This window comes from Onychomys torridus, chromosome 4 (genome assembly GCF_903995425.1).
Source record: "Onychomys torridus chromosome 4, mOncTor1.1, whole genome shotgun sequence".
NCBI classification, from domain to species: Eukaryota; Metazoa; Chordata; class Mammalia; order Rodentia; family Cricetidae; genus Onychomys; species Onychomys torridus.
In genome coordinates, this window is record NC_050446.1 from 6,904,104 (window position 1) to 6,931,913 (window position 27,810).

Here is a 27,810-nt window from a genome sequence, read left to right on the forward strand (position 1 = left end):
TACCTGCAGGCCAGAAGAGGGCACCAGATCTCATTACAGATGGTTGGGAGCCACCATGTGGTTGCTGGGAATTGAACTCAGGACCTCTGGAAGAGCAGTCGGTGCTCTTAACCGCTGAGCCATCTCCGCAGCCCAGAAAACAGGTATTTACATTACGATTCACAACAGTAGCACAATTACAATTATGAAGTGTCGCTGAAAACAACTGTATGGCTGGGGTGGCGGCAGTAGGAAGGCTGGGAACCACTGTTCTAGTCCTTGTCAGTCCCCTGCTCTGATGAGCTTGCACACTGAAGGTGCTCACTACAAGGAGAGTCATCGAGTAGTATCCTGGGGCAGCCAGCTTATTTTGCTTTGCCCATGCTATTCATGTGCAGCAAGAATCAGAACTTCATCTCTTTGTATGGCTGAACAATACTCCACTGATGTATGTTCTACATTTCCCAGTCTGCATCTGTCCAATGATTGACATGGGTGTTTCATCGATCGCTGGCATAAGCATCTGCTTGAGTTCCCTTTTCTAATTCCATTGGATGTAACCCTGGAGTCAAAGCTGCTGGGTCATGTGGCAGAAGTACTGTTAGCTTTTAGAGACCTCCAACTACATTTCACAATGACTATACAATTTACAGAACCACCAGTAGTGGTTGGCTTGGCTCTCTCCATGTTCTTGACAACATGCCAGTTTTAAAGCAGCAGTGCTGCCCGACTGGACTGTCATTTCTCCAACATTTAATGTATGTACTTTCTGTCTTTCTTCATGTTTGCTGGTCATTTATGAGCAGCACTGGTAGCAGCTACTCCTCAGTCTTTGGCAAGGCCTCTCACCCATGCCCAAGCTTCTGACCCATGGTGCTTGCCTGTAGCCCCCGCTCTCTGGAATCAGCTCCCCAGGCTCTTGGCCACCTTCACTCCTTTAGGGCTAACATGTTTTCCAAGTTCAGCCCAGCAGTACTTCCTGCCCACATTCTAGGGCAGCAACAGGTGTCAGACTCTCCTCTTCCTGGACACGGGTCTAAGGGGAGAGATGATGAAGCCACTGCAGTGTTCCAAGACACAGGCCCTAGGAGGCTCTATAGCAGTGGTTCTCAATCTGTGGGCTGTGTGTGGCCTTTGGAGGTGCTGCATCAGATACTTCCATTATGATTCATAACAGTAGAAAAGTTAGTTATGAAGTAGCAACTAAGTAATTCTATGGTTGGGGGTCACCACAGAGGAACTGTATTAAAAGTTCTTTTTATGTACAATTAAGTACTGATAATGCTGTACAATGGGACTGTCATCTTCTCCAATTGTCACTGAGCTACTTTCCTCTATAAAGGTGCTATGACACTTCTTAGAACTTCCCATTCTTTGCTGGAATTTTCACGTTCTCTTTTACATTTGGAAACATGTAAAACACAGCTGTCTAACAGTCTGGAAGTGTCTGTAAATGTACTTCTGATATTTACTCTGTTCTTGTTCAGTGCCCCTGGCTTCCTTGTGACTGATTTGCCTCTGGGAAACAGTGTCTGTAGGCACTAACTTGAGGCAGAGTAAAGGTTTCCTAAACTACAAGAGCTGTGCTCTTCTTGGCATACAGGCCACCTGCATAGGCCACGCCGCCCGGATCTGGAGCAGGTCCCTCTGGACTCTCCACTCTGTACACACCTTGGCTTCTGTCCATTTACCACGGGAGCTACTGACTACAAATACTCTGGTTTTCTCCAGCTAGCGAATGTGCGTTCCACCTGCCTTTCCCTAGGTCCTCACCTTCCCACTCCCACTTCTCCACTTTGGCTCATAAGTTAGTTTGGCTGTGCTTTTAAAAGCAGGCTTTCCAGGAGCGGGAGAGATGGCTTAGTGGCTAAGAGCACTGGCTGCTCTTCCAGAGGTCCTGGGTTCAATTCCCAGCAACCACATGGCAGCTCACACCTGTCTGTAATTCCAGCTCCAGGGATTTTGATACCTTTACACAGACACACATCTAGGCAAAACACCAATGCAGATAAAAGAAAAAGAAATAATCATTAAAAACAGGGTTTCCATATTTTATAGAGCATTTCCCACTGTTTTTGGTAGGTTTCAGTGACCAGAAAGCACTTCTCTCTTCTAAGCAGGTCACTACGATGGCACGGCCATCTCCAAAGGGGAAAGCCTGTAGGAAAAGCTCCTGAGGATGCCCACACTGCACTCACTGTGGGGCTTCCTTCACCAGCTCTCACTTCCAAGGCCACAGCCATCTCACTTGTCTTCTGAAGGGCTCTGCTGAGGCCGCTGTGTGCAGAGCAGCTGCTGGGGCTAACAGTACACTAAGTCTCTTTGGGCCCCACTGTCCTTTTCTTTTAAATGGGGACAGTAACAGCATTTACTACCTATGCAGCAGTTAACCTGATTGTATGAATTACTTCAAAAAAGAGCTGCAAACGGTCATCTCAAGCACCACAGTTCAGGCAAGCAGGTGCCTCAGGAGCACAGGGACAGATGTGGTCTTTGCTACAATCTTCTTCTTAAACAACCACTCAAAACTAAGAACAACTACAAAAGCAAAATGCCAGACTTGGTGGCACAGGCCTCAAACTCCAGCTACTCAGGAGTTTGGGGCAGGAGGATGGAAATGAAGGTCAGTTTGGGCAACTTAGACATGATTTCAAAATAAAACTAAAATTAAAAAAGAGGTGGGGGTGGGGGATTGGGGATACAGCTCAGTTGTAGAGTACTTGTCTAACTCTATAGAGATTCAGTCCCTATAAAAATAAATAAACGAAGAAGTAAAGCCATCCTTAGCTCAGTAACTGTAATTGTAAATAAATTTGTAAAACAAAAAACAAACTGTAAATAAAGCAGGGCCTACAGGGGCTTTAGTCTGGATGTAGTTGGTCAACCTTGACCTAACAGAACAGGTAGACAGAGCCCAGTGTTTTCACTCCTTCGTCGGCAGCAGGGTCTTCTACATCCTAAAAGCAGCTGAGGACTGAGTTTAAGAACTAGATGTGGAACCAGACATGGTAGTCCACATCTTTGGTCCCATCATTTGGGAGGTAAAGGCAGGCAGATCTCTGAGTTCAAGGCCAGCCTGGTCTACCGAGTGAGTTCCAGGACAGCCAGGACTACCCAGAGAAACCCTGTCTGGAAAGAATAAAAAGAACAAGAACTCTCTGTGGTTGTCTGCTAGCCTGGCCTGAGAGTGAACTGAGTCTATTACACTAAGGAAAAGTGGATAGATCCTGATACAAGTAGAAACAACCATGCTTACTTACCTGGCCAAAGACTGATCCACCAGTACTAGCTGCTTGACCAAACACAGAACCAGTATTACTAGACCCAAAACCTATAAGACATAAAGCCAAAGGTTCAATTTGGACAAAGCTTCTATAAATATCAAAATTAAAACCCAAACCCAACCAAAACCTCATAGTCTTCAAGTGTTTATGGATGCTGCAGGGGGTAAAAAGTCATGACTGGTCTTACCCAGTGGTACTCTTAGCCTGCATGCTACAATAATGACCACCAGAAAAGATGTGCCTATTGCCGGGCAGTGGAGGCGCACACCTTTAATCCCAGCACTCAGGAGGCAGAGTCAGGTGGATCTCTGTGAGTTCAAGGCCAGCCTGGTTTACAGAGTGAGATCCAGGACTGGCTCCAAAGCTACACAGAGAAACCCTGTCTCAAACAACAACAAAAAGATGTGCCTATTTCTGTAACAGTCACATGAATGTTATGGGAATAACCAACCACTTTTCTGCTTAGATTAGAGGCCTATTTCACATGAGGGAATTCATTCCTGGCACTGTGGACAACATGGTCAAAAGCCCAGGCTAGGAAGGTCATAGGCATGAGGTGGGGAAGTTATTACTGTTGTTCTGCCAAGACAAGTCAAATTTTCCTTCTAAATAGTTGTGCTTCTATCTGTAGGTTAGGTGACTTTCAGTCTTCATCAGAGCAGCTTTCTGCAACAGGCAAAGGTTAATGAAGAGAATCATAGCTATGCTGAGACTAAGTGACCGCTGAGGGCTCAACCCTAAACTGGACTAAAGGTCTGAGAACACTGTGGAAGATGGAGCAAGGGAGTGTAAAGAATTCAAGAGCGGGATGACAGGAAGGATGCAGCCAAGATGGCTGTTGTGCTCATGGATTCCCAGCAGTGAGGATTACCTGCCTGCTAACATTCCAGGATGGACGGGGAGAACACAGAAGGCCCTACCCCTAGTTGAGGGGCTACTGGTAGTTAATGGCTACTGGAGGAAGAGAGTCATCTTCCTTTAGAATGGTAGCTATGGGTAAGTTATCCGTGATCTGGTAAACAATCCCATCCCTATGCTCATGAAGCATCCTAACCAAGGTCAGTCATTTAAAAAAAGGGAAGGAGTTAGAGGGAAGCAGGAGCGGGTACTGAGAAGGAAGAGGGAGGGGTACTGAGAAGGAGGAAGAGGGAGGGGTACTGAGAAGAAGGCTCCAGAGGCAGCAGGAGCAGATAAGACAGGATGGGTGTGTGTGAGATTCTCATCAAAATGCATTATACACACGCCCATGGAAATGTCAATCCCCTCTGAGGAAATGGAGAAAACTCTATGTGTAAACACAGTTGTTAATTGGTATCCATCTGGGATCAGTTCTAGCCCTTGAGGATACCCTCAGAAACAGAAATGGGAGGCTTCACCAGTCTCTTTCATGATGTGCTGTGACTAACCTACCACGAGGACTCTTTCTCACCGATCTTGCCAGGTACAACACGAGAGAGGCAAGTGAGGAGGGCCTGTTAACTAAGGAGGAGAGGAGAGGAGTGTGGGACCTCACACCCACTTCTGGAGCTGACTAGATGGGGGAGTACACACAAATGTCAATTCCTCAACTAGGCCTGGAGGTGACAGGCCCTGGAGCTCTCCATCCAAGTACTGTTTAAAAAAAAAGACCCCTTTGGAGGCTCCAAATGTGGTGGGCTGCCCTGCCAAGGCTTGCACAGACTTAGGCCTGCTGCCCATTCTGGGGACTAAGCCATCACATGATTCAGATGGGCCACTTGTGTCACACAGCCTCAGGGCTTTCGGGGCTCAGAGCTGTGTTTTTCTTTCCACTGTGTTTTGTTATTTTGTCTTTTTTTTTTTTCTTCCCAGAGCTGAGGATCGAACCCAGGGCCTTGAGCTTGCTAGGCAAGCGCTCTACCACTGAGCTAAATCCCCAACCCCTCCACTGTGTTTTTATGGTTGTTTTTGTAAGAATTTAACACACACTGAAAGAGGGAAAACATTCCTTTAAACAAATTACAAGTTGTTTCAAATAAATTATCGCTGAAGAGATGAATCGGAAATTATTTGCAATCTTGCCTACTAAGAAACCATTGATCTTTTGTTTCCTCTGGGGTCTAATTGCTAAAGAATTACTTTTTTTCTCAAACTCAGAGATCCTCCTGCCTCTGCCTCCTGAGTGCTGGGATTAAAGGCATGCACCACCATTGCCCATCAAGAATTACCTTTCATGAGAACCACCAGAAAGTCAGACCTGGAACAGATCTCCACATTACAATGTCTACTGGCAACTTTAAAAGTAAAATCAGATACTAAGACTGGATAGAGCAGAGTGAAGCATCCAGTTTTCTCTTCAAAAAAGTAGACAAATGTGTGTCTCTGTATGTTTAATTGCTACTCAAGTGGCAGTGTGCCCACTTCCCACAAGATAGATGGCATCAGAAGAGACAAAAATTACCCATAGAGCAATGAACTGAACAGGAAGGCCCAGATCCTCCCTATTCCCAATCTACTGTGAGGTCAGGCTGCCTGAGCCTGGTAGTTTTAGGGTCTCTAAAGCACCTTCCAAATGTAAATTACTTGCTGTGGCCTTAAACAAAGGTGTACTTTTTTAACCTGTGCAATTGGTAGTCTTGTGGCCAGCCAAGTAGAGAGCTCGCTGAGGAACAAGAGCAGAGCAGCACTGAGCCACAGGGACAGCCAACCAGGACAAACAAGTCCTGACCATGCATGCGGGCACTAAGTCTCTCCTTTATCTTGGCTATTAGTTTGTGTTTCTTTGCTCTTCCTTTCTTTTACATTATTTTATTTGCCTTTGTATTTCTGAGACAGAATTTTATGTAACCTGGGATGGTTCTGAATGTACTATGTAGCCAAAGCTGACCTTGAACTCCTGATCCTCACCACAACACCCAGCTCCTCTGCTTTAATTACAGAAACAGTGGAGGCTTGTTGCAAATGTTTTAAACAGCACAGAAGAGAAGGAAGTCGAAACAGTCTGCAAATTCTTACCAGAGGCCTGACAAAAGCTGAACCCTGAAGGTGCAGCTGCAGAGGTTGTGGCCGAGGTGCCACCAAACACAGGGCCTCCCTGTCCAAAGCCAGGGCTCTGACCAAAGGCAGGAGCATTGTTCTGGCCAAACAACGTCCCTCCTGTGTTGGTGGAAGACTGTCCAAATGAGAAGGAACCAGGGCTGCTGGCACTCGAGGCAGCTCCGAAGACACTGGCACTGGTGGATGTGGGCGTAGAGGAGGCAGCCTGGCCAAAGACAGGCCCAGAGCTGAACCCAGGCTGGCTGAAAGAGAAACCACTCGCAGGGCTGCCTGCTGCCTGCCCAAAGGCTGGGGCCTGCCCAAAGGCTGTCTGTCCAAAGACTGTAGGAGCCGAAGCACCAAACGCAGGGCTGCCAAATCCCGAGCTGCTGGCCTGTGGGGTGGCAGTGGCCGTGCTGCTGGCTGCCACCTGTCCAAACATGGGGGTGGCAGAGGGCGCAGTGGCTGTGTTACTGGAGGGCTGGCTGAACGCTGAGCTAGAACTGGCAGCAGGTGGCTGTGTAAAGACCGAGGAGTCAGAAGTGGGGGTCCCAAACACGGTTGTCTCAGTGGCAGAAGCTGGGGCACCGCTGGAGGCTGTGCTGGAGGTGCTAGGGGTACCCGATGCTTCGATGGCTCCTGAGCCTGCCCCTGGGAGAACAGCTGCTCCAACAGCAGCCTGCCCCGACCCTGCAAAGGCGGAAGCAGGAGACACAGCCTCTGTCTTGCTGTCAGGGACCCCTGGGGCTACTGGAGTGGCCTCCGTAGATGCCACAAGACTGGCAGCAGGTGCTGGTGGGCCGGGGCTGCTGTCTGTGGTTGGCACAAGAATGGGCTCTTTTTTAACAGGGTCAGCAGTTTGCAGAGAAGCCTGGGGAGGCTGGGCTGGCTGTGGCTGTACTGGAAGAGAGGCTGCTGATGCTGAGACTTCACCATGGCCTGACTTCTCAGGCCCAGCCGATGGTGCGGCCTCCTCTGTGCTCTTCCCAGAGGACACAGGCAGGGAAGAAGCTGATGTTGAACTCAAAAGGCCACCAAATGATAATGTGGGGAAAGATGATGGAAGGGAAGGTGCAACTGAGGTCAATGTTGGGGCAGCTGATGATGCTGTACTGCTACTCTGTTGGCTTCCAAATGAGAAACTAGCTTTGCTACCTGCCAGAGATGCTCCACCAAAACTGATGAGCCCAGAGGGTCCAGCAGTGCTAAGGGGCAGACTGCCAAAGACAGCAGTGGAGGAACTGCTAGTGCCCACACTCAGAGATGAGGCTGGTGCTGCTGGAGCAGGGGTTCCAGAGGACGTCACAGGAGGCTCCACAGGCTTCCCTACCACCGGAGTGCTAGAAAAGCTAAACCCCGAGGGCTTGGCTGGCTGGCCTCCTCCGGCCAGGCTTGTGGATGAGGCCTTACTGACTGGCTTTGAAGAGTCCTCAGCCTGGCCAACACGGAGTCCTGAAAAGCTCCCCAGTGTCTCTCCAGCTAGGGAACTTGGGAACAGGAGCTCTCCCAGCTTGGACACTGGAGCTTCCCCTTTGCTAGAGGCAGTGGACACAGTAATTCCAGAAGGAGCTGCAGGTCTGCTGTTGGCGGGAGCCGAGTCTCCCAGAGAAGCAGTTGTTAGAGAAGTGCTGGGTGCCGATGTGGCTCCTGCGGGAGAGGAGCCTCCAGGAATGGTCTCACAGAAAGGTTTGCCTCCCCCGCCAAATGAGAATGTCTCCGGCTGGTTTGACTCTTTAGTGGGGGGTGTTGCCCCTAGCAAGAAAAGACCAGGAAAAGGGTTAGATTTAGCAAAATATGATAGATCACATTTCCACTGACTGCATTTCTAAGGCAATTCTCTCCTCTCTTCAAAGCCAGGACAGCTGGTTCCAATAATAGAGTGTTCCCTGGAAAGGACAGACTGCCTGCCTGAGTCAGCTCTAGGTGGGAAGGGATGAAGAGCCTTTCCTGACCACTGTATCACAACACACATGACCTCTAGGAGACACAAAATAACAAATTATCCCGGAGAAGCAGAAAAGCACCTATTTATGTACTCTCAACACTGTGCTGGGTAATGGCTTCCTCCAGCCCTGGGCATCTGCTAATTTATGGATAATCCTGATAGGCCAATTGGACCCAGATTGGAAGCTCCTATTTAAAGGGCACAGAGTGTCCATGTACAGGTGATAATTCCGTTATTTACTGGGGTTCTCTGAGTACAGAGTGTTATCACTGGCAATGTTGTTATCTACCACTGTACTGATTCAAAGTTAATACAGGATCACTATCACAGCTTATCCCTACTTTATTTCCTATGATCTGGACAATGGCTTTGTTCTCCAAGCTTTCATACTTCTGAGTTGATTTTTACTCTAGCAAGTGAGAGTGGGCAGGACTGGGAAGGAAGATAGGTGGGCAAAGCTTGAGTCACAATGTGAGGACCCAAGTCAGAACTCCCAATACCCACATAAAGCCATAAACAGTAATGTGCATCCAGTGTCCCTAAAACAAGAGAGATACCAGAGACAGGATGCTCCTTGGAACATCGGTCAGCCAGCATGTCAAACAAGGTGGAAGGCAGGACTCCCAAGTAGTTGTGATTATAAGCCTGTGTCGCCAGACCCAGCAAAGGTGACAGAAGACATTAGGTTAAATGAAAACTAGCTAAAGAGAAAAACTCTGAAAAGGAAAATAACCCAATTGCAGTGGCCTTTATGGAGGTTCATATGTGACTCTAAACTCAACCATGCAGTTAACATTCAGTTTCCTGATAAAAATTCGCCTCATAGTAAAGGCTTCCTTTAAATAAAAATAATGCCTCTAACTACTCAGAGCTTGTAGGAACTTGACAAAGTGCTGTCTTTTGGGTGGGTCCAGAGTTACAACTGAGGCTATGGATTCCTAGTACACAGACAGTGTTTGAAAAGGATCAGGTTTGGTCTTTTACTTCCATAGCACTATGTCTACCTTATTTTGGGTCCAAACTCGAATGTTAGAATTAAAATGTCACAGCAAATGAGACTTTGAGACGCAAGTGCCTCCCCTCTTTGTAATTATGCAAACAGAACGATCTCCCTCACAACAGGTTATTTTTAAAAATATATTACCAGCACTCAGGAGGCAGAGGTAGGAGGATCTTGAGTTTGAGGCCAGCTTGGTCTACAGAGTGAGTTCCAGGACAGACTCCAAAGCTACACAGAGAAAGCCTGTCTCAAAAAACCAGGGAAAAAAAAAAGTTTATTCTGTGTGCATGCATGTGTGGGTGAGCATGTGGCAGGCAGAGGACAACTTCCAGAAGTCAGTCTCCTCCTTCCATATGCTCAGCCTGGCAGTGGGTGCTGAGCCTTCTCACTAGCCCCATATCAGGTTCTAGAGCAAACATCTGCTGTTGCTCTGCTTCTACAAATTAAAGCCAGGGCCTCCTGTGTGCTGAGAAGATGCTACTGGGTTCCTCCTAGTCCTTTGACATGCCTCTAGTGTATGTCATCACTATCAACCTGACTACAGGAACTGTGAACAAGAGCCACGCAGAGTCACAATGTCCACACGTTCAGATACAACCTTCTCTTAAGGAAGCAGGGACTATACCTGGTGTGGCAGTGAGGCTGGAAGACGGTGCTGGTGTGACTGTCCCAAAAGTAAAGGCAGTCCTGATGAGCGGAGAAAGAGAAGTTAGACAAGAACAAACCAAAGACACAACATCCCCCTTTAACGCTCCTCCTCCTAATTCATTCCCATCATCTGCCCTTGAAGGATTTACACCTCAGAGGCAGTGAAGCCACTCCAGCACACCCAAGCAGAGAAGGCTTTCCACAGAAGGCCTTCGAAGAGACTTATTGTAAGCGAAGTCAGGTTGCCCCAGTGAAAAAAATCTAAGAATAAGCCTGGGAAGACACTGGAGCAGACGCCTGAGTGACTGGGAAGTCTGGCAAGGTAGCAAAGGGAGAGTAAGGAGACTCTCTGGGCACCCACCTCAGATCAAGAAGCATGTCAGGAGACCTGCTGTGCAAAGGATGCAGCAGGAGTAAAGGACAGACTGTATACTGCAGCAGGAGCACAGTTTTCAACTGAGTAACCAAAGCATGGGTCAGCACACCTATCAAGTACAGTAAATAATGCCAAGACCCAGGTTTTCTCAACTACTGTTGCCATCCTCAAATGGACAAAGGCCTTCTAAGGATATGCTACACATCTTTTTTTATCATATTAAAAATAAAAAACCGGGTTGGGGATTTAGCTCAGTGATAGAACACTTGCCTAGCAAAAGCAAAGCTCTGGGTTCGATCCTCAGCTAAAAAAAAAACAAAAAACAAACAAACAAACAAAAAAAACTTCTTTGTAAATTGGCTGGCCTCAACCTTGGCAAAAAAATTTTTTTTTCAAATAGATAGGCCATTGGCTCACTTACCCAAATCTTCCCAGCTTTCTTTACAGATTGGAAGAACACTATCATTTCAGAGACATTAAGATTAATCATTATATTTGTAAAGGATACAGCAATCCTTGGCCTTGACCTACTCTTGACAATCTGCTTCAATTATCCCTGGGAGGTATGGATGTAATGATTAATAACAACAAAAGCTACATACAGCTTCTCCTTCTAATTGACCCCAGTGCCCTTTCTCACCCTGAGCTGGAGGGTAAACAATACTACTCAGAGGAAAGGGAGTGAAGCTGGCAGAGTCAGGTACAGAGGCAGACAGTCAAAGCAGGGGCTTCTCGAACAGAAATAACGACACAGCCTTTCAGTGGCAACAAGTCTACTGCCAGGTCTGGATGGCAGTCACAATCTGACTCCAGCAAAGTCAGAAAGGGTGAGCTTCAGCAACTTGCCTGGCTTTTACCATGTACCCAGAAAATGGGCACTGCCAGTCTTCAGAGAATAAAGGATGAGGTTTAGAAAAGTCTTTTTTGTTTCATTAACCTGACTCAAATCTACACCACGGCTGCCACTGTTTCTTGAAAACAGATGTCTTTGCTGAACATGGTGGGAGGTGGAGGCAGGAGGTTCAGGAGCTTAAGGCCATCCTTGGGTACATAGCAAATTTGAGGCCAGTCTGAGCTACATGAGTCTCTCTGTTGAGTATTTATTCCCTATCATCTACTTACAAATCAGAATTTCAGAATGGTTACTGTCTTTCACTGCATTCTCTGTGCAGGCCAAGAGATCCAACTCAGGGCAGTTAGACTGTTCCACAGTCATGCTGACTAAACACTAAATGGTGTCAGAGTGAAAACACCAGATATATTGGCTGACCTACAGAAGTGAACAAACATTCTCCGCCAAAAAAAAAAAAAAAAAAAAAAAAAAAAAGAAGTTTAGGCTTAAAAAGAGCAAATATGATAATAACCCTGAACCACAAAGGGAAAATAGATTCACACTAAAACATTCAACTACTGCCACTGTCTGCAGATGACATAAGAGCTCAGGATGTACTTTGGATGTGGTTGATAGTAACTTAGCATAAAACGTAGGTTCATCACTCACCCTGATGGAGCAAATGAGAAAGGCTTGTTGAGCTGCCCCACAGCAGATGGAGTCGAGGTCACAGCTGATTCTGTCTTGGCTATCCCTGGGCCTGAAATGGACAAAATAAGTCCATCAGAAGGTGTGGTCTGTAGTTCCCTACAGCACAGACTGTGCTGTTGCTTAGAGCCCACCTCGTGCTTGAGGTCCTAGTCTTGCTCTTGGGTTCTGCCGATGGCAATGCCCAATCAAGGCATGCCTACTTTCCTTTCCAGAGAAGAAGTAATCTCCGTGCAGCCTAAATTAAGGATGCATTCCTCCAGACCAACTGACTGGCAACATGCCTTTCATATAATGTAGCTTTCAACTCTCTGAAGCTAGTTACACCATGGGATAAAATCCCAGGACAAGCAGGCTGACTGAAGTGAGCATTTCTGAGCAGTGCCTTCAGGGCTGCTGAGATTTATCTATCCACGTCTGCCCTTTCCAGAGGTTGGCTGCTTTTTTTTTGATTCAGCAAATCCCAGTATTCTTTTTTTCTAGCTATAGAGGTAACAGACACTTGCCATATATGATCAATCACTCTAGAAAATAGAAGTGTAGACATTAAGGGAAGTGGTCATCAGCCCCATGCTAAGCTTGACTCAATACTGAAATGCAATGTGAAACATTGCTCAGTGCAGCCTTGTCCGTAACTGAAATGGAAGCCCCTGAATTGCCAGCGGAATGCTGCTAAAATGCTGAGGCCATTAAAATGACTAAGGCAAATCTGCCAGGAAGAGAACAGGATGTTCACTGTAATGGGGCTGAAGAGGGGGAAACAGAAAAGCACACACAGAAAATGTCTGTTCACAGCCCAGCGGGTAAAGGCACTTTCAGACTGAGCTGGATCCCTGGGACCCACATGGTGAAGGAGAGTGACTCTATAAGGTATCCTCTGACACTGACATGAGCACTATGGTCTGCATGGCCCCTTCAACTACATTAATGTAACAACACTCAAAAACAAAACAAAAGAATGCACTAGCTCAAAAGATACACATAAAATTTGTAAAGTCACTTTTGAAAAAGACTCCCAGGGACACTTTCACTTTCTACATGTTATATTTTTACACTGACTTTTTGTTGACATGTGACCGTGTTGTGATCAGCAAAACAAGAAAGCATTTCTATTACTGATGAGTAGGAGAATTATTCGACAGGTTTCAGAAATATACATACAAGGGGAGGGGGAGGGAGGGGGGAAGGAAGGGAAGAAGGGGGGGGGAGGGAGGGAGGGAGGGGGGAGAGAGAAAGTGAGGGAGGGGAAGGGGAAAGAAGGAGAAGGAGAAGGAGAAGGAGAGAGAGAGCACAAACGCACAAGAGTGAGCTAGGTATGGTGGCTCATGCCTACAATCCTAGCAGTTGGGAAGTGATGCAGGAAGGTTGCTATAAGCTCAAGCACAAGAATAGCCTGAGCTATGGTACAGTGGGCTCTATATAGTGAGTTACAGTTTGCCTGAGCTACCATGTGGGACTCTTTCTCAAGTACAAGAACAGGTTTTGCAAAGGCACGCAGGGTTTTCAGTCTAAAAGAGAGAAATTCTTCTCTGAGCCTTGATCGCCCTGCAAGTAAAGACAGCAGTGGAGCGCGAGGGGCTGAGAGCGGATGGAAGCCACAAGGCCTTAGGTCTGTAACTTAATAAAGGGGTCTGCGACAAAATCCTTTAGAGAACTAAGATAACGCTCTTCTGAAACTTTGTCACCAGAAAAAATATTAGCCAGAAAGGGACAAGTTTGTTTTAATCCTAAATGAATCAAGTCTTTGCTGAACCCATTAAACTGGTCCTGATTTATATAATAGTGGTTTTCCTATGTGTGAGGAACACTCTGCATTTCAGATTGGAAGGCTCTGGATAACAGAGAAAGGAAGCGACTGGGTGACTGGTGGCCATTATGCGAAGTGGGCAGCTGCTGTGTCATGTTCAGACTCTAATCGAATCTGCTGGAGAATGGAAATGAAAATAAAAGCTCGGATGCTGAGCGGCGATATGCAGAACTAGAACTAGTCAGCACAGGCTGTTCAGATGGAAGCTGTGGGGCCCCACAAGATCAACAGCAGACACTGACAAAGGTGCTCATGAAAACTAGGGGCCTCCAGGGATTAGATGTGGGGAGCCAATGACGTCTGAGTGAATGGTAATGATTGACAGGGTCCTGGACATGTCAAGGACTAATGCCTCAACTCCAAAGGGAAACAGCAAAGCTTTCTCTCCTGGGCTAAGTGTGAATGTTGATAGTGTGCGCAGAAAATGTCCACTGCAGCCTTTCCCCACGCCCTATCTACAGCCTGAAGACTGCTCCTACACACACTGCTCCTACCAACAGTAGTCCGCCCAATCCCAGCAATTCCTCCCAGCTGAGGGTCGGAAGCCAGCATCTGTTCTTCTTTTTCTGCCTGCTGGATCATGCAGATTGGTGATCTGCATGAAGAACTATCAGGAGCATCTTTCAGCTTCATCTCCTAAAACACACATGCAGACTCACCTGCAGCTTTGTCACCAGAGGACAAGTGACAGGATGCTGGTGTGGGTCCCGGCGGCTTGAAGGAATTGATCAGAGGCCCCTGTACAGAACACAAGAGAAACAGTTATGCTAAGCTGCTAACCATCATTGGAATAGATGAACATGTAAGAGGGAAATGTAAAAACAAACTAAGCAAGCACAGATACATGAATTCAGTTTAGTTACCCAAAAAAAGGGGGAAAAGGAAAAACAGTAAATGTTTTAAGTCAATCACCTATAACATCACACTGGAGACACCTGTGTGGCTCAAAGATGACTTCTCAGTGCCTAGGACAGTGTTTGGCACATACACGGCACTTGAGTACTTGGTAGAGGAATGAATAGGCAAATGAGGAAAACTGCCCCGCAATTAGGAGAACTACCAGGGCTTTGCACCTGTAGCAACCTCTGTCCTTACTTGCCAAGGTGTATGACTTAACTACACATCTTCCATGAAGAATAGAGGCAAACTAAGGCACAGGAGGGTGCTGGGAACTCATGATGGGCAGCTATGAAGACACAATCTTAACTCTGGTTTCAAGTGCCATCTAAAGCGATGTATCTCCAAGGCAGATATGAGAGAAACCAAGACTGCAGGGAAAGCTCCAGAGAGTTCATTTCCCTTCTAGCTCCTCCTAGTCACAAGCCCCTCCATTTTTTCTCTATTATTTTCTTTTGTACTGTTTAACTATTAACAATCAGTCAAAAGTCAAAGCTGGACACAACATCACTGAAAGCATGCAAACTCTGAAAAGCAGAGTTGCAGGAGTAAGACAATCCAGACCCAACACCGACTCTTAACAGTGTAGTGGGAGAAGTAAAGACAGAGACTGGGCAGCCTTGGGTCCCAGCTGTTCCTACCAGTTCCTGACTGGATGAGCCCACATGAGTTACCTGACCTCGGCTGCCTCAAAAGGGACATATCTAAACACCTACTGTACAAGTCAGATGCGTGAACTAAGATAATGTTAAGTCAAAACAAACAAACAAACACCCCATCCAAAAGCATTCGACTAGCATATGGTCTATGATGGCCAGAGCAGAGTCAATGGTACACGATGACAGTATCAGGTCTTGACATATTACTCTGGTTAACCACGTCAAGACTGGCATGGATTATGGAAAAGAAGTAACAGCCTTTCTAAGAATCACATTCATTTAAATGAAGCCAAGTCATAAAGTGATCTTCAGCTACAGAGAGAGTATACATGACTGATAAAGGACCCATCAGTAAGATACCTGCTTAGCTTGGCCGGCAGCCACTGGGGCTAACACTGCATGAGGTGTTTTGGCTGTTGAGTGCGGCACGGAAGAACTGAAAGACACACAAAGCATTTGCTCAGAGACAGGGCTGGGGACAAACCTGCTCATCCTTGAGCCAGTTCCCTGTTCAGTAGACGAAAACACTTTGTCGCAGAATAAAGATAACTGAGACCCCAACCAAACTCATTAGACATTTTGTTGAAGAATTAATTCGTTTTTAAATGCAATCTGGGTTTTCAATCATATAAAATTCAAAATAATGACCTTATTAGCTCTTTCCATTCTACAATTCCATGAAACAATTTGTAATCATTTCCAAGTAGATGTTGTTCTTACTGAGACAACTGGCATTCTTCCTTCCTGCCTCCCTACTTGTAGACCACGTGGGGAAGTTCTGATTCTCTTTTTCAAGCCTGAAAAAAGATGATCAGCCACACATACAACAAAGGTGCTACCACAGACTGGATATTTACACATCAGCTATGGCGGACTCCACAGCACCACTACTCCACTTCCAGCCTGCATCTGGGCTACTCTATGATGCACACCCAATTTCCAAGACACCTCTCATCAACCCTGAGCTGTCCTCAGGGAACCACTGCTTCACTCCCTAGCTAGTGAGAGCATATGAAGAGTCCACCTATCAGTGCAATCAGAGACACAAGTCCTTAGCATTTAGGGAAGCTTTTCAACTTCTTTGTCCTCAGCCTAAAGCCACTTAACTGGAATATATAGTAGCAACTGTAGTTGTGGGATTTGTTTTTTAGAGTAATTTTCAGACTTGAGGGAGGAGTATTAATAACTTTCCATCAAAAATTAATTTGATGCCAGGTGGTGGTGGTACACATCTTTAATCTCAGTACTTGTGAGGCAGAAGCAGGAGGATCTCTGAGTTCAAGGGCAGCCTGGTCTACAGAGCGAGTTCCAGTACACAGAGAAACCCTGTCTCAGGTGGTGGTGGTGGTGGGATTTAAAGAGGGAAGATAACCTTACAGCTTATCAGGGAACAGCTTAGTCTTTACAGTCCCTCTGGATTCTCTGTGGGAACAACAGAGAATCTTCCCTGACTGGATTAGACTGGCAAAGAAAAACAGACTCAATGCAAGAAATCCCATGATGATTCTGCAGGAACAAAAGAAGCTGTGAAAGTGCCGAGATGCTCCACCACACAGGTCGTCAGGTGCTGCACTACCCTTGCCTCTGCTCATCTCAGAGAAGGTATGTGCTGGCAAGACTGCTGGGACCCAAGATCACAGGGTGGATTTAGTCAACTTGAAGACAGAAACCCACAAGGGAAATGAACCTTTTATGTAAAACTAGAAATGAAGATTAAAAACAGCAATTTCTCCAAATCTTGGAAAATATTTATACCTAAAATTTAGTGACAACGCAATGGTACATTATTAAATCCCGACAGCTTAGTTGCATGCAGTACTGTTCTATTTACTTGTGGCTATGCCACATGTCTCCCGGGCACTCCAAATCCCCAAACATAAAACGAGGAGGCATAGGACTAGCACACTATGCCACATGACACCGTGGTGGAGAAACACTGCTTGGCACGAGCAGCCAATAAACCTATCCATAAACCAGCTCCAAGCAATCTCCACCACAACTCAAAGGGCGAACAGCAAAGGACAGCACACTCCCAAATGAACACACTCAAGGATTGTGCACAAACACAGGCCAAAGGAAGGAAGTCAACAGCTAGAAATGTCCATGAGAATACGTGGGAAACCCAGGTTCAGAGTTGCCCTATTTGGGGTAACTATATTCTGCTTTCCAGCAAGAGGAACCTGACACGGATCTGACATCACCTGTATACTTTGTTCTCAAAAGAATCAACTGGGCTAGAGAGTGGCTAAGAGCACTTACAGAGAACCTAGACTCAATTTCCAGCACACACATGGCAGTTCACCATTGCCTGTCACTAATTCTAGGGAATACAATACCTTCTTCTGGCCTGTACTGGCACCAGGCACACACAGGATACACACACGGGATACACACACACACACACAGGATACACACACACACACACACACACACACACACACACACCACACCACACCACACCAGGCACACACACACACACACACACACACCCCTACCTAAAAAAGGGAGCAACTATTGCAGGACCACAGCAGAAAACAGGACAGTGAGAACCAGAGCTGTGGATGCTGTGAGACATTCCAGGGTTTGGCAGGCCCTTTCTTAGTGGTAAGTATTCTGCCCACTGCTGGGAAAGGTAAAAAACAACTCATTCTTTCACCTATTTCAACAGCTTAAATGGCCTAAACCAGGAGACACATGTCTTCTTTTAGAGAATTTTAATTAGTGTATTTTTAATAAGTACTCATATACGACAGGGCAGAACCAAACTACATGCTATTGAATTATGTAATGAATAATGAAGTTTTTGGTATTCATTCAAAAGTGAGGCAAGTAAGAGGATAAGAGGATAGTTTATCAAGAAAATAAGAAACAACACAAACCTAGAGCGAAAAAGAGAAACTAATAAAAATGTTACTTTATGTATTTATTGGCTTTCTTTGGAGGCAAAGTTTCTCTGTGTAGTCCTGGCTGGCCTCAAACTCTTGAGACTGGCCTGCCCTCTGCCTCCCAAGGGCTGGGTTAAAAGCACAGGCCGCCTCACCCAGTGTGTGCTACTTTTATTTAATACAGCTGCTCTCAACCTACAGGCCATGACGGTGCATGTTGAATGAGTCGCCCAGGACCATCAGAAAATATTTACATTGTAATTCAGAACAGTAGCAAAATTCGTTATGAAGTAGCAATGAAATAATTCTATGGCTGGGGATCACAACATGAGGAACTGTATCAAAAAGTCACAGCATTAGGAAGGTGGAGAACCACTGATTTAATAGAGTCCAAATCTATTGAGGCTTTCCTGAAACCTGCCCATGGAGATACACCTAACAGCTACTGTCCTTTCTGTTGAGCCTGTTATTTCTGAAGACAGAGCATTGTCCAGAAGTCTCTTAGTGGAAATGTAGTTTCTTCTGAGACAGAGGTAAGGTAGATCTCGGTGAGTACAAGACCAGTTAGGGCCACAGTGAGACCCTGTCTCAAAAAAACAAATTAAAAAAAAAAAAGTAAGAAAGAAATCCATTTACAAGACAAACAGCTGCTTATAAAAATGCACCACAAGGAGTGAGACAGGCAGAAATAAAATGTATAGTAACAGCAGACAGGAGGGAGGAAGAGAATCATGCTAAGTGTTGTACTGTTCTTTAGAGTGCTATCACTTGAAGACAGACTATGCTGGCATAAACTGTGTACGCTTTAGCCTAATGGAGTTATCAACAATAAGCCACCCTAAGAGACCAAACAGTGGATAAATACTCAAGTACAGCATGTCAGAGGCTATTAGGAGCTGCCATAAACAAGTCTTTCCTTTCGTGAATTTAGACACACACATACATACATACTGCCACAAGTTGTCTTTTGATCTCCACATGTGCCCTGGCAAACGTGTGCACATGAACATAATCATAGCTGAACACAATTTTAAAGCTAAAAATAAAAATGAAAATTATGTTTTAGGCACTGGGTGCATAAGTTCAATAACTGTATCCAAGTCCAACTCTGACAGCCTAGCATTAGGAACACTAATTGCTCTAGCAGAGGACCTGGGTTCAGTTTCCAGCACCCATGCAGGGTGGCTCACAAGACACCTGTAACTCCAGTTCCTGGGGGTCTGACACTCTCTCTGGTCTCCACAGGCTCCTGCATGCACACAGTGCATGTCAACTCATGCGCGCGCACACACACACACACACACACACACACACACACACACACACAAGAGCAGATTTTAAAATTTAAAATCTCTGCCAGGACTTGTGGTTTTTGCTGGAGAAGAGCAGAGCTAGAACCCTGCCGTCAGAGAGCAGGAGCGGGGGAGCTGAGAGGGGAGCTGAGCACAGGCAAAGGAAAAAGGCGTTTCCATCCTTCGGCTAGCGGTCAACGCCTAAGAAGTACCAACCCACACTCTGCCCACAGGCCTTGTCCTACACAGCACTCAGCCTTTCAGTGGCTTCCTGCCTTCTCGATGATGGGAATCTGCTGTAATTCCCAACTTCGGAGTTCTCTGAGGAGCTCACAGCAACCACAAATACCAGCCTCGATTCATTTCAAGACAACAAAAAGGGCAAATTTGGATTCTTGGCTCTTAGTTTGACCCTGAGATAATTATAAAGTTTTACAGCAGGCAGCGGTGGTAAACAGAGCAATGTGCAAACAACTGAAGTCCAGCAGACAGTGTGGCAAGGCCACTCAAAATGAAAATGGAAACTTGGGTAGGCAGGTCTGCTCCATAGTGGCAACAGAGAACAGGAATGCAGTGTAGAAACACAGGGCCTGGAGTTGCTTCCCTTTCTACTGGCTATCCATAAACTGGATCCCCTAAAGACACTGGTCCCTGGTAATCCCCAATTCAACAAAGGAATGTCCCCAACATTCCATAGAAAGGCTAGTTGCTCTAGAAGGAATGTGGTTCCAAACTTATTGTGCAGTGAGTAGTGTATGAGTGGTGTGCACAACACACACACACACACACACACACACACACACACACACACACACACACACACACACACAGGCTGGAGCTGGTTGGCACCTCTGGCAAGAATCTTGTCTACACTAGCATGGAGGAAAAGCACAAGTTCTGCAAGGACAGCTGCTTGCTTCTCAAACACTGCTCCTTCTTCTTCCTCTTTTTGTTTTTTTGTTTTTCCCAGGACAGGGTTTTGTCCTGCCTGTCCTGGATCTTGCTCTGTAGACCAGGCTGGCCTCGAACTCACAGAGATGCACCTGGCTCTGACTCCCCAGTGCTAGGATTAAAGGCGTGAGCCACCACTGCCCGGCCCTGTTCCTTCTTAAAGAAGACAAGTTAACTGAAAAGAATTCAAGTGCTGGGATAGAGGAAGTCAGGGAGGGCACTGTCAATCTCCACACTACCATCATTACACATTGGTCACTAGTACTTGAAATATCAATTTTGGAACCCTGAGAACATAAAAAAAAACAAAAAACCACCATGGATATAGCAAACTTCATACCTGACTTATAGATTAGTGGGTGCCCATGCAACTCTGCACTCAGCAAAATATTCATAGACCAGAATGTGAGCTGCTGCCCATTTCTGGTAAGGTGAAAAATCACCTTCCTAAAAACTTAGTTGTGGCTGCAGGGAGAAAAGTCACATGTGACAGCAGTGTTCCCTCCAGACAAAGTGTCCCCATGACAGTAAACTGTGGGGTGAACACACAGAAGAGCCAGGACATACCCCATGACCACAGAAGGAGTTGCAGGATTACTCTTCAGTTCCTGGACATTTACCACTTGAGGGACATTCTTCAAAGTTGATTCGGTGAGAGTGCTCACAGCTATGTAGATAGGGAAGAGAGAGAACCACATTAGCTCCTGTACAGGATCAAAAGAAATGAACACCCAGGACATGACCCTGGGCAGACCTTCTAGAAAGGAAATCTACTCAGCAGTGTGGGCAACAGAACACCTGGCTGACCTGTGCTACCAATGGCATCAATGGCATCTAATAAAACATACTGGCATAGAAGAACTATTCCCTGGCCATCGTTCTGCAGCAGAACCCAGATCCCCGCCAGACTGCCGGCTCATCTTGAATGGGATGGCCACACCCAGAGGATTCATTGCCCTCAGTCAGGGCTGCTGCCCTCATCCATCTGTCCTCCTTTTCCCACAGGCTTAGGATGGGGCAGGCTCTGTGGAAGTGTGCAAATACAAAAGCTGTTCAAGTGCAGAAGACACAGTAAGCGAGTGTGAGAATGGAGCTGGGAAAGAGTGAGGGAAGAGACCCAGGGGCCTGGAAGACAGAGTGACCACAGGGACACACATCTGACATGGACCTTATTTATTTTATCTCAGCAGCTTTATCAGTTTGGTTTTTTCTCATTATTGGCTGTCTTAGAACTCACTCTGTAGACCAGTTTGGCCTTGAACTCAAAGATTCACCTGCCTCTGCCTCCCTAGTGCTGGGATTAAAGACGTGTGCCACCACCTCCAGCTTTTTACTTATTTTTGCCTTAGTTTTCCATCATATTTTTAACACTTAATGACATTCTGTTATTCACAACTGGAAAGGTCTGAGCAAAGCTCTCTGGTGGGCAAACCCGGGCAGCCTGTGGCTGTGTAGTAATTCTCACTCCTGTCTTCAGAAGAAGAGCTGGGAAAATGCTGACTGACTACACACAATTCACCTTAACATTTGAAAATGCCTTCATCTTAAAAACTTGCTCTGGGCTGGAGAGATGGCTCAGAGGTTAAGAGCACCGACTGCTCTTCCAGAGGTCCTGAGTTCAATTCCCAGCAACCACATGGTGGCTCACAACTATCTGTAATGAGATCTGGCACCATCTTCTGGCCTGCAGGCAGAACACTGTGTACATTTAAAAAAACAAAACAAAACAACAACAACAACAACAAAAAAACCCAACTTGCTCCAAGAGACAGTGAAGGTCAGAGCATTTCTTGCTGAGTACACCATCCCAAATCCTGACAGATCTTAACTTTCCAAATCATGTGCTGGACTTGGAACCTCATGAGTGTAATGACAAGATCCTGTTTGTCCACATAATAAAGGGATCATCAAAGAACTGTGTGTTCTGAAAGCTTAAATGTGCCTTCCAGAGTTATCTTGTCCTTACTTTTCATTATTTATTTTAGCTATCTTAAGAAGGTTATATTAAACTTTACTTATGGCTGCTTAGTAGTTTTTATTTTTTGCTTTTAAAAGAAATATTTTTATTTTATGTTCATTGGTGTTTTGCCTGCATATATGTCTGTGTGAGGCTGTCAGATCTTAGAGTTAAAGACAGTTGTGAGCCGCCATGTGGGTGCTGGGAATAAAAACTAAGTCCTCTGGAAGAAAAGCCAGTGTTCTTAGCCACTGAGTCATCTCTCCAGTCCTGCTTTATTTATTTTTATTTTATATTATTTTTTTTGAGACAGGGCTTCACTCTGTGGCCCACGCAGACCCCAAGTTCACCATACTGCCCAGACTGGCTGTGAACTCGTGACAATCTGCCTACTGCGTGCTAGTGTTAGAAGTATGACCACTGTCTGGTTCATAATTCTTTTTAGCTGTATGAAACCAAGTCTCTTTGAGTCTCCTTAGTGAAGATGTTTGGCACTCTCCACACTGGGAATGTGACCCTTCCTTGGGGGGCCTTTGTGTTTTAAGACTCTTCCTTAACATCCCCAGGCAGTACTCCTGCTGATTGTCTGGGCCAGGCGGAAGGAGAACAGCCTGGACTGAGAGCCACTGGCCTGCCAAGCTGACAAGCAGTGATGACTAGCCCGAGCCTGTTAAGTCCTGCTGAGCGAGGTAAGCCCTAACTAGAGACCGTGGTAACATCGGCACAGACAGGGCATCTGTGAAGGCTGAGCTCCAGCATGTACGGCCTGGGTAACTTTCTCTGCTGACTCTCTCACAGCTAGAACACAAGCAGGCACACTACAGCTACCTTCCCAGTGGATGGGATCCTTAAAATATTGTTCTAATGATGTTAGATGGTTTAATTTCCAAGACCAAAGCAGAGATCACCAATCAAAAGTAGGAATTATCAGCATCAAAACCCATCAATTTCCCATGAAACTAAAGGTGTCACACCTAATACCTCCTCTTCAAAGCACAAAAAACCTGAGATCTAGTCTCTGCCTCCTGGGAGCTCTCCTCACAGGGATGGAGGCCATCGAGTTAGCCTTCTATTCTGAGGAGCAGCAAGAGAGACAGCTGTCTCCCACCCCAAACCCCACGCCTGGACAGCTCAGCTACTCTCCTAGGAATGGGGCTGTAGTCTTTACCTGGTGCCTGGTTGGCCATCTGCCGTCTCAGGGCTGCAGCAGCTGCTGCCTGGGGAGCTGCGACGGGGTGGGAAGGACCTGGTGCACCATGCTTAACCGTTTTGGTTGCCAGCATTGTGCTGTCGGCTCCTTGAGGAATAATTTTGCTGGCTGATGTAGAGACTGCAGGTGAAAAGAAAAATTATCAGAAAACTGGGGTCAGTGAAAGGAACACAGAAAACTTAAACGGTAAATCCTATTAGGTTGTAGGAAAGATGCTAAAATTAAAAGTTCTTCAGCACTACAAGAGCTCACTCAGAGTGATACGGAGCTGCAATCTTATAATGGTTTTGCTAGTTCCAGCACTGTGTCTTTGCTGGAAACACTGGCATACAGCCCCACCCCCGCCCTGCGGCAGTGAGCAAGCGCACAATGCAGATGGCCTCAGTGAGTACTGCGCCGTGGACTGCAACTCGACAGGCACAGTGTCCATGGGCGCAGTTTTAACTGCCGACTTACTTGAAGAGCTCATTACAGCAGATGAAGAACTGTGAATCAGGTGAGGCTTAGCAAAAGGCATCGCCTGGGGCAGGAGACTGGGTTGGACAGAAGGTGTGCGGACCACAGGGGCATGCCGATGGACCTGAACCACAGCCTCCTCCTCTTTGCAGGGTGACCGGGCATCTTCTCCCTCCAGAGGCTGAGAGATGGATGATGTGGAGCTGGCTTCATCTAAGTCTTCATAGTACCTCTGAGACAGGAAGGCCGACCGAGACAAGCTGGCTACAGAAGGCCCACATGAAGATAACATTAGACAAAGCTAACCCAAAGCTGTGTCACTTCTCTAAGAGACACATCCAACTTGTAAAGCATTTTCTTTCTTTCTTTCTTTCTTTTTTTTTTTTGGAGACAGGGTTTCTCTGTGTAGCTTTGTGCCTTTCCTGGATCTCTCTTGGTAAACCAGGCTGGTCTCGAACTCACAGAGATCCACCTGCCTCTGCCTCCCAAGTGCTGGCATTAAAGGCGTGTGCCACCAACGTCCGGCCATTTTCATTATTTATACTTCGATGAATGTGAATATGATGGTCTGGGGCCTTTGCTCAAAGGGGGCTTCTGAAGCTAAGCTGCCAGGCCACGGACAGCCTAACTATCAATGCTGGTAGAACTCTCACAGCAGAAAAACTGGTGACAGGCCAGCTCACAGGGCAGGGCTGAACACTCATGCATCCCGGCTACTTTCCAACAGCAATCTCAGAATAACCACAATAGGCTGTCGGAGTGGAAATGGCCTGAGTGTCTCAAACACATCTAAATGAGCCCAGTGACTCTCAACATGGAATTTAACTCTGGCCTTCTCTACTCTTCCTTTTTTATATTGTGGGGTCAGGTCTTATGCCACCTTCTACTTAGAACTTCCAAATGAATGTTATTACTGTGCACTGGAAAAACAAAATGCTTAGTCTCCTTTCCTTGCCAAGGTATTCAAAGCAGCATTCTTCCATTATTGTTTGTCCGTCCTGTAGGCAAATCATGCTACAAGATCTTAATATCTCGGCCTAAGTGTGACATAACAGATGCAACTAAAAACCAGGGCCACACACCAGGGCTCTGCTGCCCACTAGACACTATGGCTATTTAAAGTAGTTAAGTACAGCTGTGTGTGCTGGTGTGGTGGCAGACACCTGTAATCCCAGCACTCGGGAGGTAGAGGCAGTGGATCTCTGTGAGATCAAGGCCAATATGGTTTGTCCAGTTCTAGGTCAGCCAGAACTATGTAGACCCAGTCTCAAGTAAGTAAGTAAGTAAGTAAGTAAGTAAGTAAATAAATAAGTACATAAATAATAAATAATATAAATAAATCAAGTGTAAAGACACAGAAAGTTCTATTTCTCAAATGCACATTTCAGGTACTCAACAGGCAGCAGCCTTTACAAGCTGGACCATGCTGTTATCAAGTATTCTGAGGCAAACAACTTCATGGTGGGCCACTTAGAAACTCCATCTATATGGACCCAGAATCTTAGTTTATTTTCTATCAACAACTTGATATTGTTATTTTTCAATATCAAGAATGTAGACCCACCAGGCGTTGGTGGCGCACGTCTTTAATCCCAGCACTCAGGAGACAGAGCCAGGTGGATCTTTGTGAGTTCAAGGCCAGCCTGGTCTACAGAGTGAGTTCCAGGACAGAAACAAAACTACACAGAGAAACCCTGTCTCCAAACACCGAAAGAAACAAACAAACAAGAGTGTAGCCCGTGTCTTCCGTTTCTGACCGCAAATTGTTCAGCGGGGCCCTGGGGAAGCCAGCTGAATTAATTTATCTGTGCAATAGGCAGAGTCGTTGTTTTTCTGGTTTTTGTTACATTTAACAGTGTTACCTTGTCAAGACATATATATGTATATGATCAGAGTGACCATGAAATTAAAGCTGTATTCGTAAATTCTAAGGACACCAACAGAGAGGACAAGGACCTCATCCTGCAGCTCCAAGGGACTGTGACCCCAAAGTACTTGACAGTGTATCTTTACCACAGTTCCCCCAGAGCAGCTCAGCCAACAGCCTGGGTCCAGTCTCTGTCCTAGCAGAGGACCCAGTTGGGCCCCACAGTGCCTGCCTTGCCTGCACGTGCCCAGCAGCAGATGCTATTAGGAGCACTAAGTCTGCGGTGGTTTGTTGCAGCACAGAGGAAACTAACACAAAGCCCTCATGGAGCCCTTTTACCGTCTTCTCACTAGACAGTTCAGGAAAAACAAAAAAGGGAACAGGGTTGGTCGTGGGCTCAGTCGAAAACACTTATCTAACATGTGCAGTCTGGGTTGGATCCTCAGTACCACAACAGTCCTAACAACAATTCTACTGTAGTGTACAGAGCGCGCGGGGGAGGGGGGGGGGGGGACACGGGACGACCCGGACGGACGTAGCTGTGGGAGATACTGACTGGTAAACAGATGGATGCTCCTTTAGCTACAACAGGGTCACGCTGGACAAAGCCACTCTAAGCTGAAGAAACAAGTCAGAAGGGCACCCAATCCACAGAGGCTGCCAAACATCACAGCTTACTCTGGTCTACATTCAATGTGCTCAGAAGCTCACAGGAACCTACCGCTCGGCAAAATCACCCACCAGAAAGCTTATTTTATAAATACTGAGTACTTTGGTAATTTTCTGAACACTGCCTTGAAATTGGAAGACGGAATGGCTACAGGAGCACATTTTTCCCACAGTAAAGAAAGAGAAGTCAAACCGGTGTTACAACATGGATCATCCCACATAGGTGAAAGGTAATGGGTGCTCAGTGACTAGATTCTTAGAGGTTTCTTTCTTTTTTCAAAATAATACATTAAAAATGACACAAACATAAAGTAGATAAGATTTAAAAGATACATGCAAAGATATAACTTTGACAAACTCCCACATAACATATTCTTTAAGAAGAAGGTGGTAAGTGCAAGAGAGGTATGCAGAAACTGGAAGAGGACATTTCCACTGCCAAGTTCTTCCTTATTACTGAGTCACAATTTGCTACTCTGGTTAGGCTAGTTAGTCAGTGACATCTAGGGATTAGCCTGCCTCCATCCCGTAATGCTGGATGCTGAGGATGTGAACTCAGGGCTGCATGCCCATAGAGCAGGCTTTCTTACTGAGCTGTCTCTTCAAAAGCTGGCAAGTTCTTGGTGTCTCTCTGTCTCTCAAAGAAAAACTTAATATTTATTTAGCTGCACTGGAATTTTTGCCTGCTTGTATGTCTGTGTGAGGGTGACAGACCCCCTGGAACTAGAGTTACAATTGTGAGCTGTCATGTGGGTGCTGGAAATTGAACCCAGATCCTCCAGAAGACCAGTCAATGCTCTTAACTGCTGAGCAATCACTCCAGCCCCTATGTTCTGTTTCTCAACTTTAGTAGACATTACATTCATTTTTGTTTCGTGCACCTTTTTGTGTATTACATTACAATTTTAAAATTTAATAAAATTTATATGTAGCTGGACAGTGGTGTACATCTTTAATCCCAGTATTCGGATCTGAGTTTGAGGCCAGCCTGGTCTACAGAGCTAGTTCTAGGACAGCCAGGGCTACACAGAGAAACCTTGTCTCAGAAAAAACCAAAAAAAAAAACAAAAACAGCAACAACAAAAAAACCAAACAAGTTTATGTGAACTCTGGGTGGTGGCAATGTCTGGAATCCTAGCATTTAGGAGGTAGAGACAGAGTTCATAAGTTCATCCTCCACTACACAGAGCTCCTGAAAGCCAGTCTGGACTACATCTTCAAAACAAAGTTTCCATAACCTGGGTTATCCTCCCTAGCCTGTGCTATTATAATTCTACAAGTATACTGTACCGCTTCACTGATGTTTATGCTCTTTATTCACATTTTGAGTGGTCAGATCTTGTTACCTTATTTGTCACTACCTGGAATCAAGGTGGGCAATCACATTTGCTTAA

The 27,810-nt window shown here is 45.9% G+C and overlaps 1 protein-coding gene across 4 annotated transcripts in view; it reads right to left on the reverse strand.

Moving 5' to 3' along the window:
- Nup214 (nucleoporin 214) overlaps positions 1 to 27,810 on the reverse strand; it is an 85,779-nt gene that overhangs the window by 20,839 nt on the left and 37,130 nt on the right. For all 4 annotated transcript variants that reach the window (XM_036183845.1, XM_036183846.1, XM_036183844.1 and 1 more), the window contains exons 22-30: positions 23,881 to 24,144; positions 23,383 to 23,544; positions 20,825 to 20,924; positions 15,490 to 15,565; positions 14,233 to 14,311; positions 11,728 to 11,818; positions 9,828 to 9,889; positions 6,237 to 8,009; positions 3,240 to 3,310 (exon numbers count right to left, since the gene is read on the reverse strand). In XM_036183845.1, the coding sequence (XP_036039738.1) occupies positions 3,240 to 3,310; positions 6,237 to 8,009; positions 9,828 to 9,889; positions 11,728 to 11,818; positions 14,233 to 14,311; positions 15,490 to 15,565; positions 20,825 to 20,924; positions 23,383 to 23,544; positions 23,881 to 24,144 (2,678 nt within the window). The remainder of the gene's footprint in view (positions 1 to 3,239; positions 3,311 to 6,236; positions 8,010 to 9,827; positions 9,890 to 11,727; positions 11,819 to 14,232; positions 14,312 to 15,489; positions 15,566 to 20,824; positions 20,925 to 23,382; positions 23,545 to 23,880; positions 24,145 to 27,810) is intronic.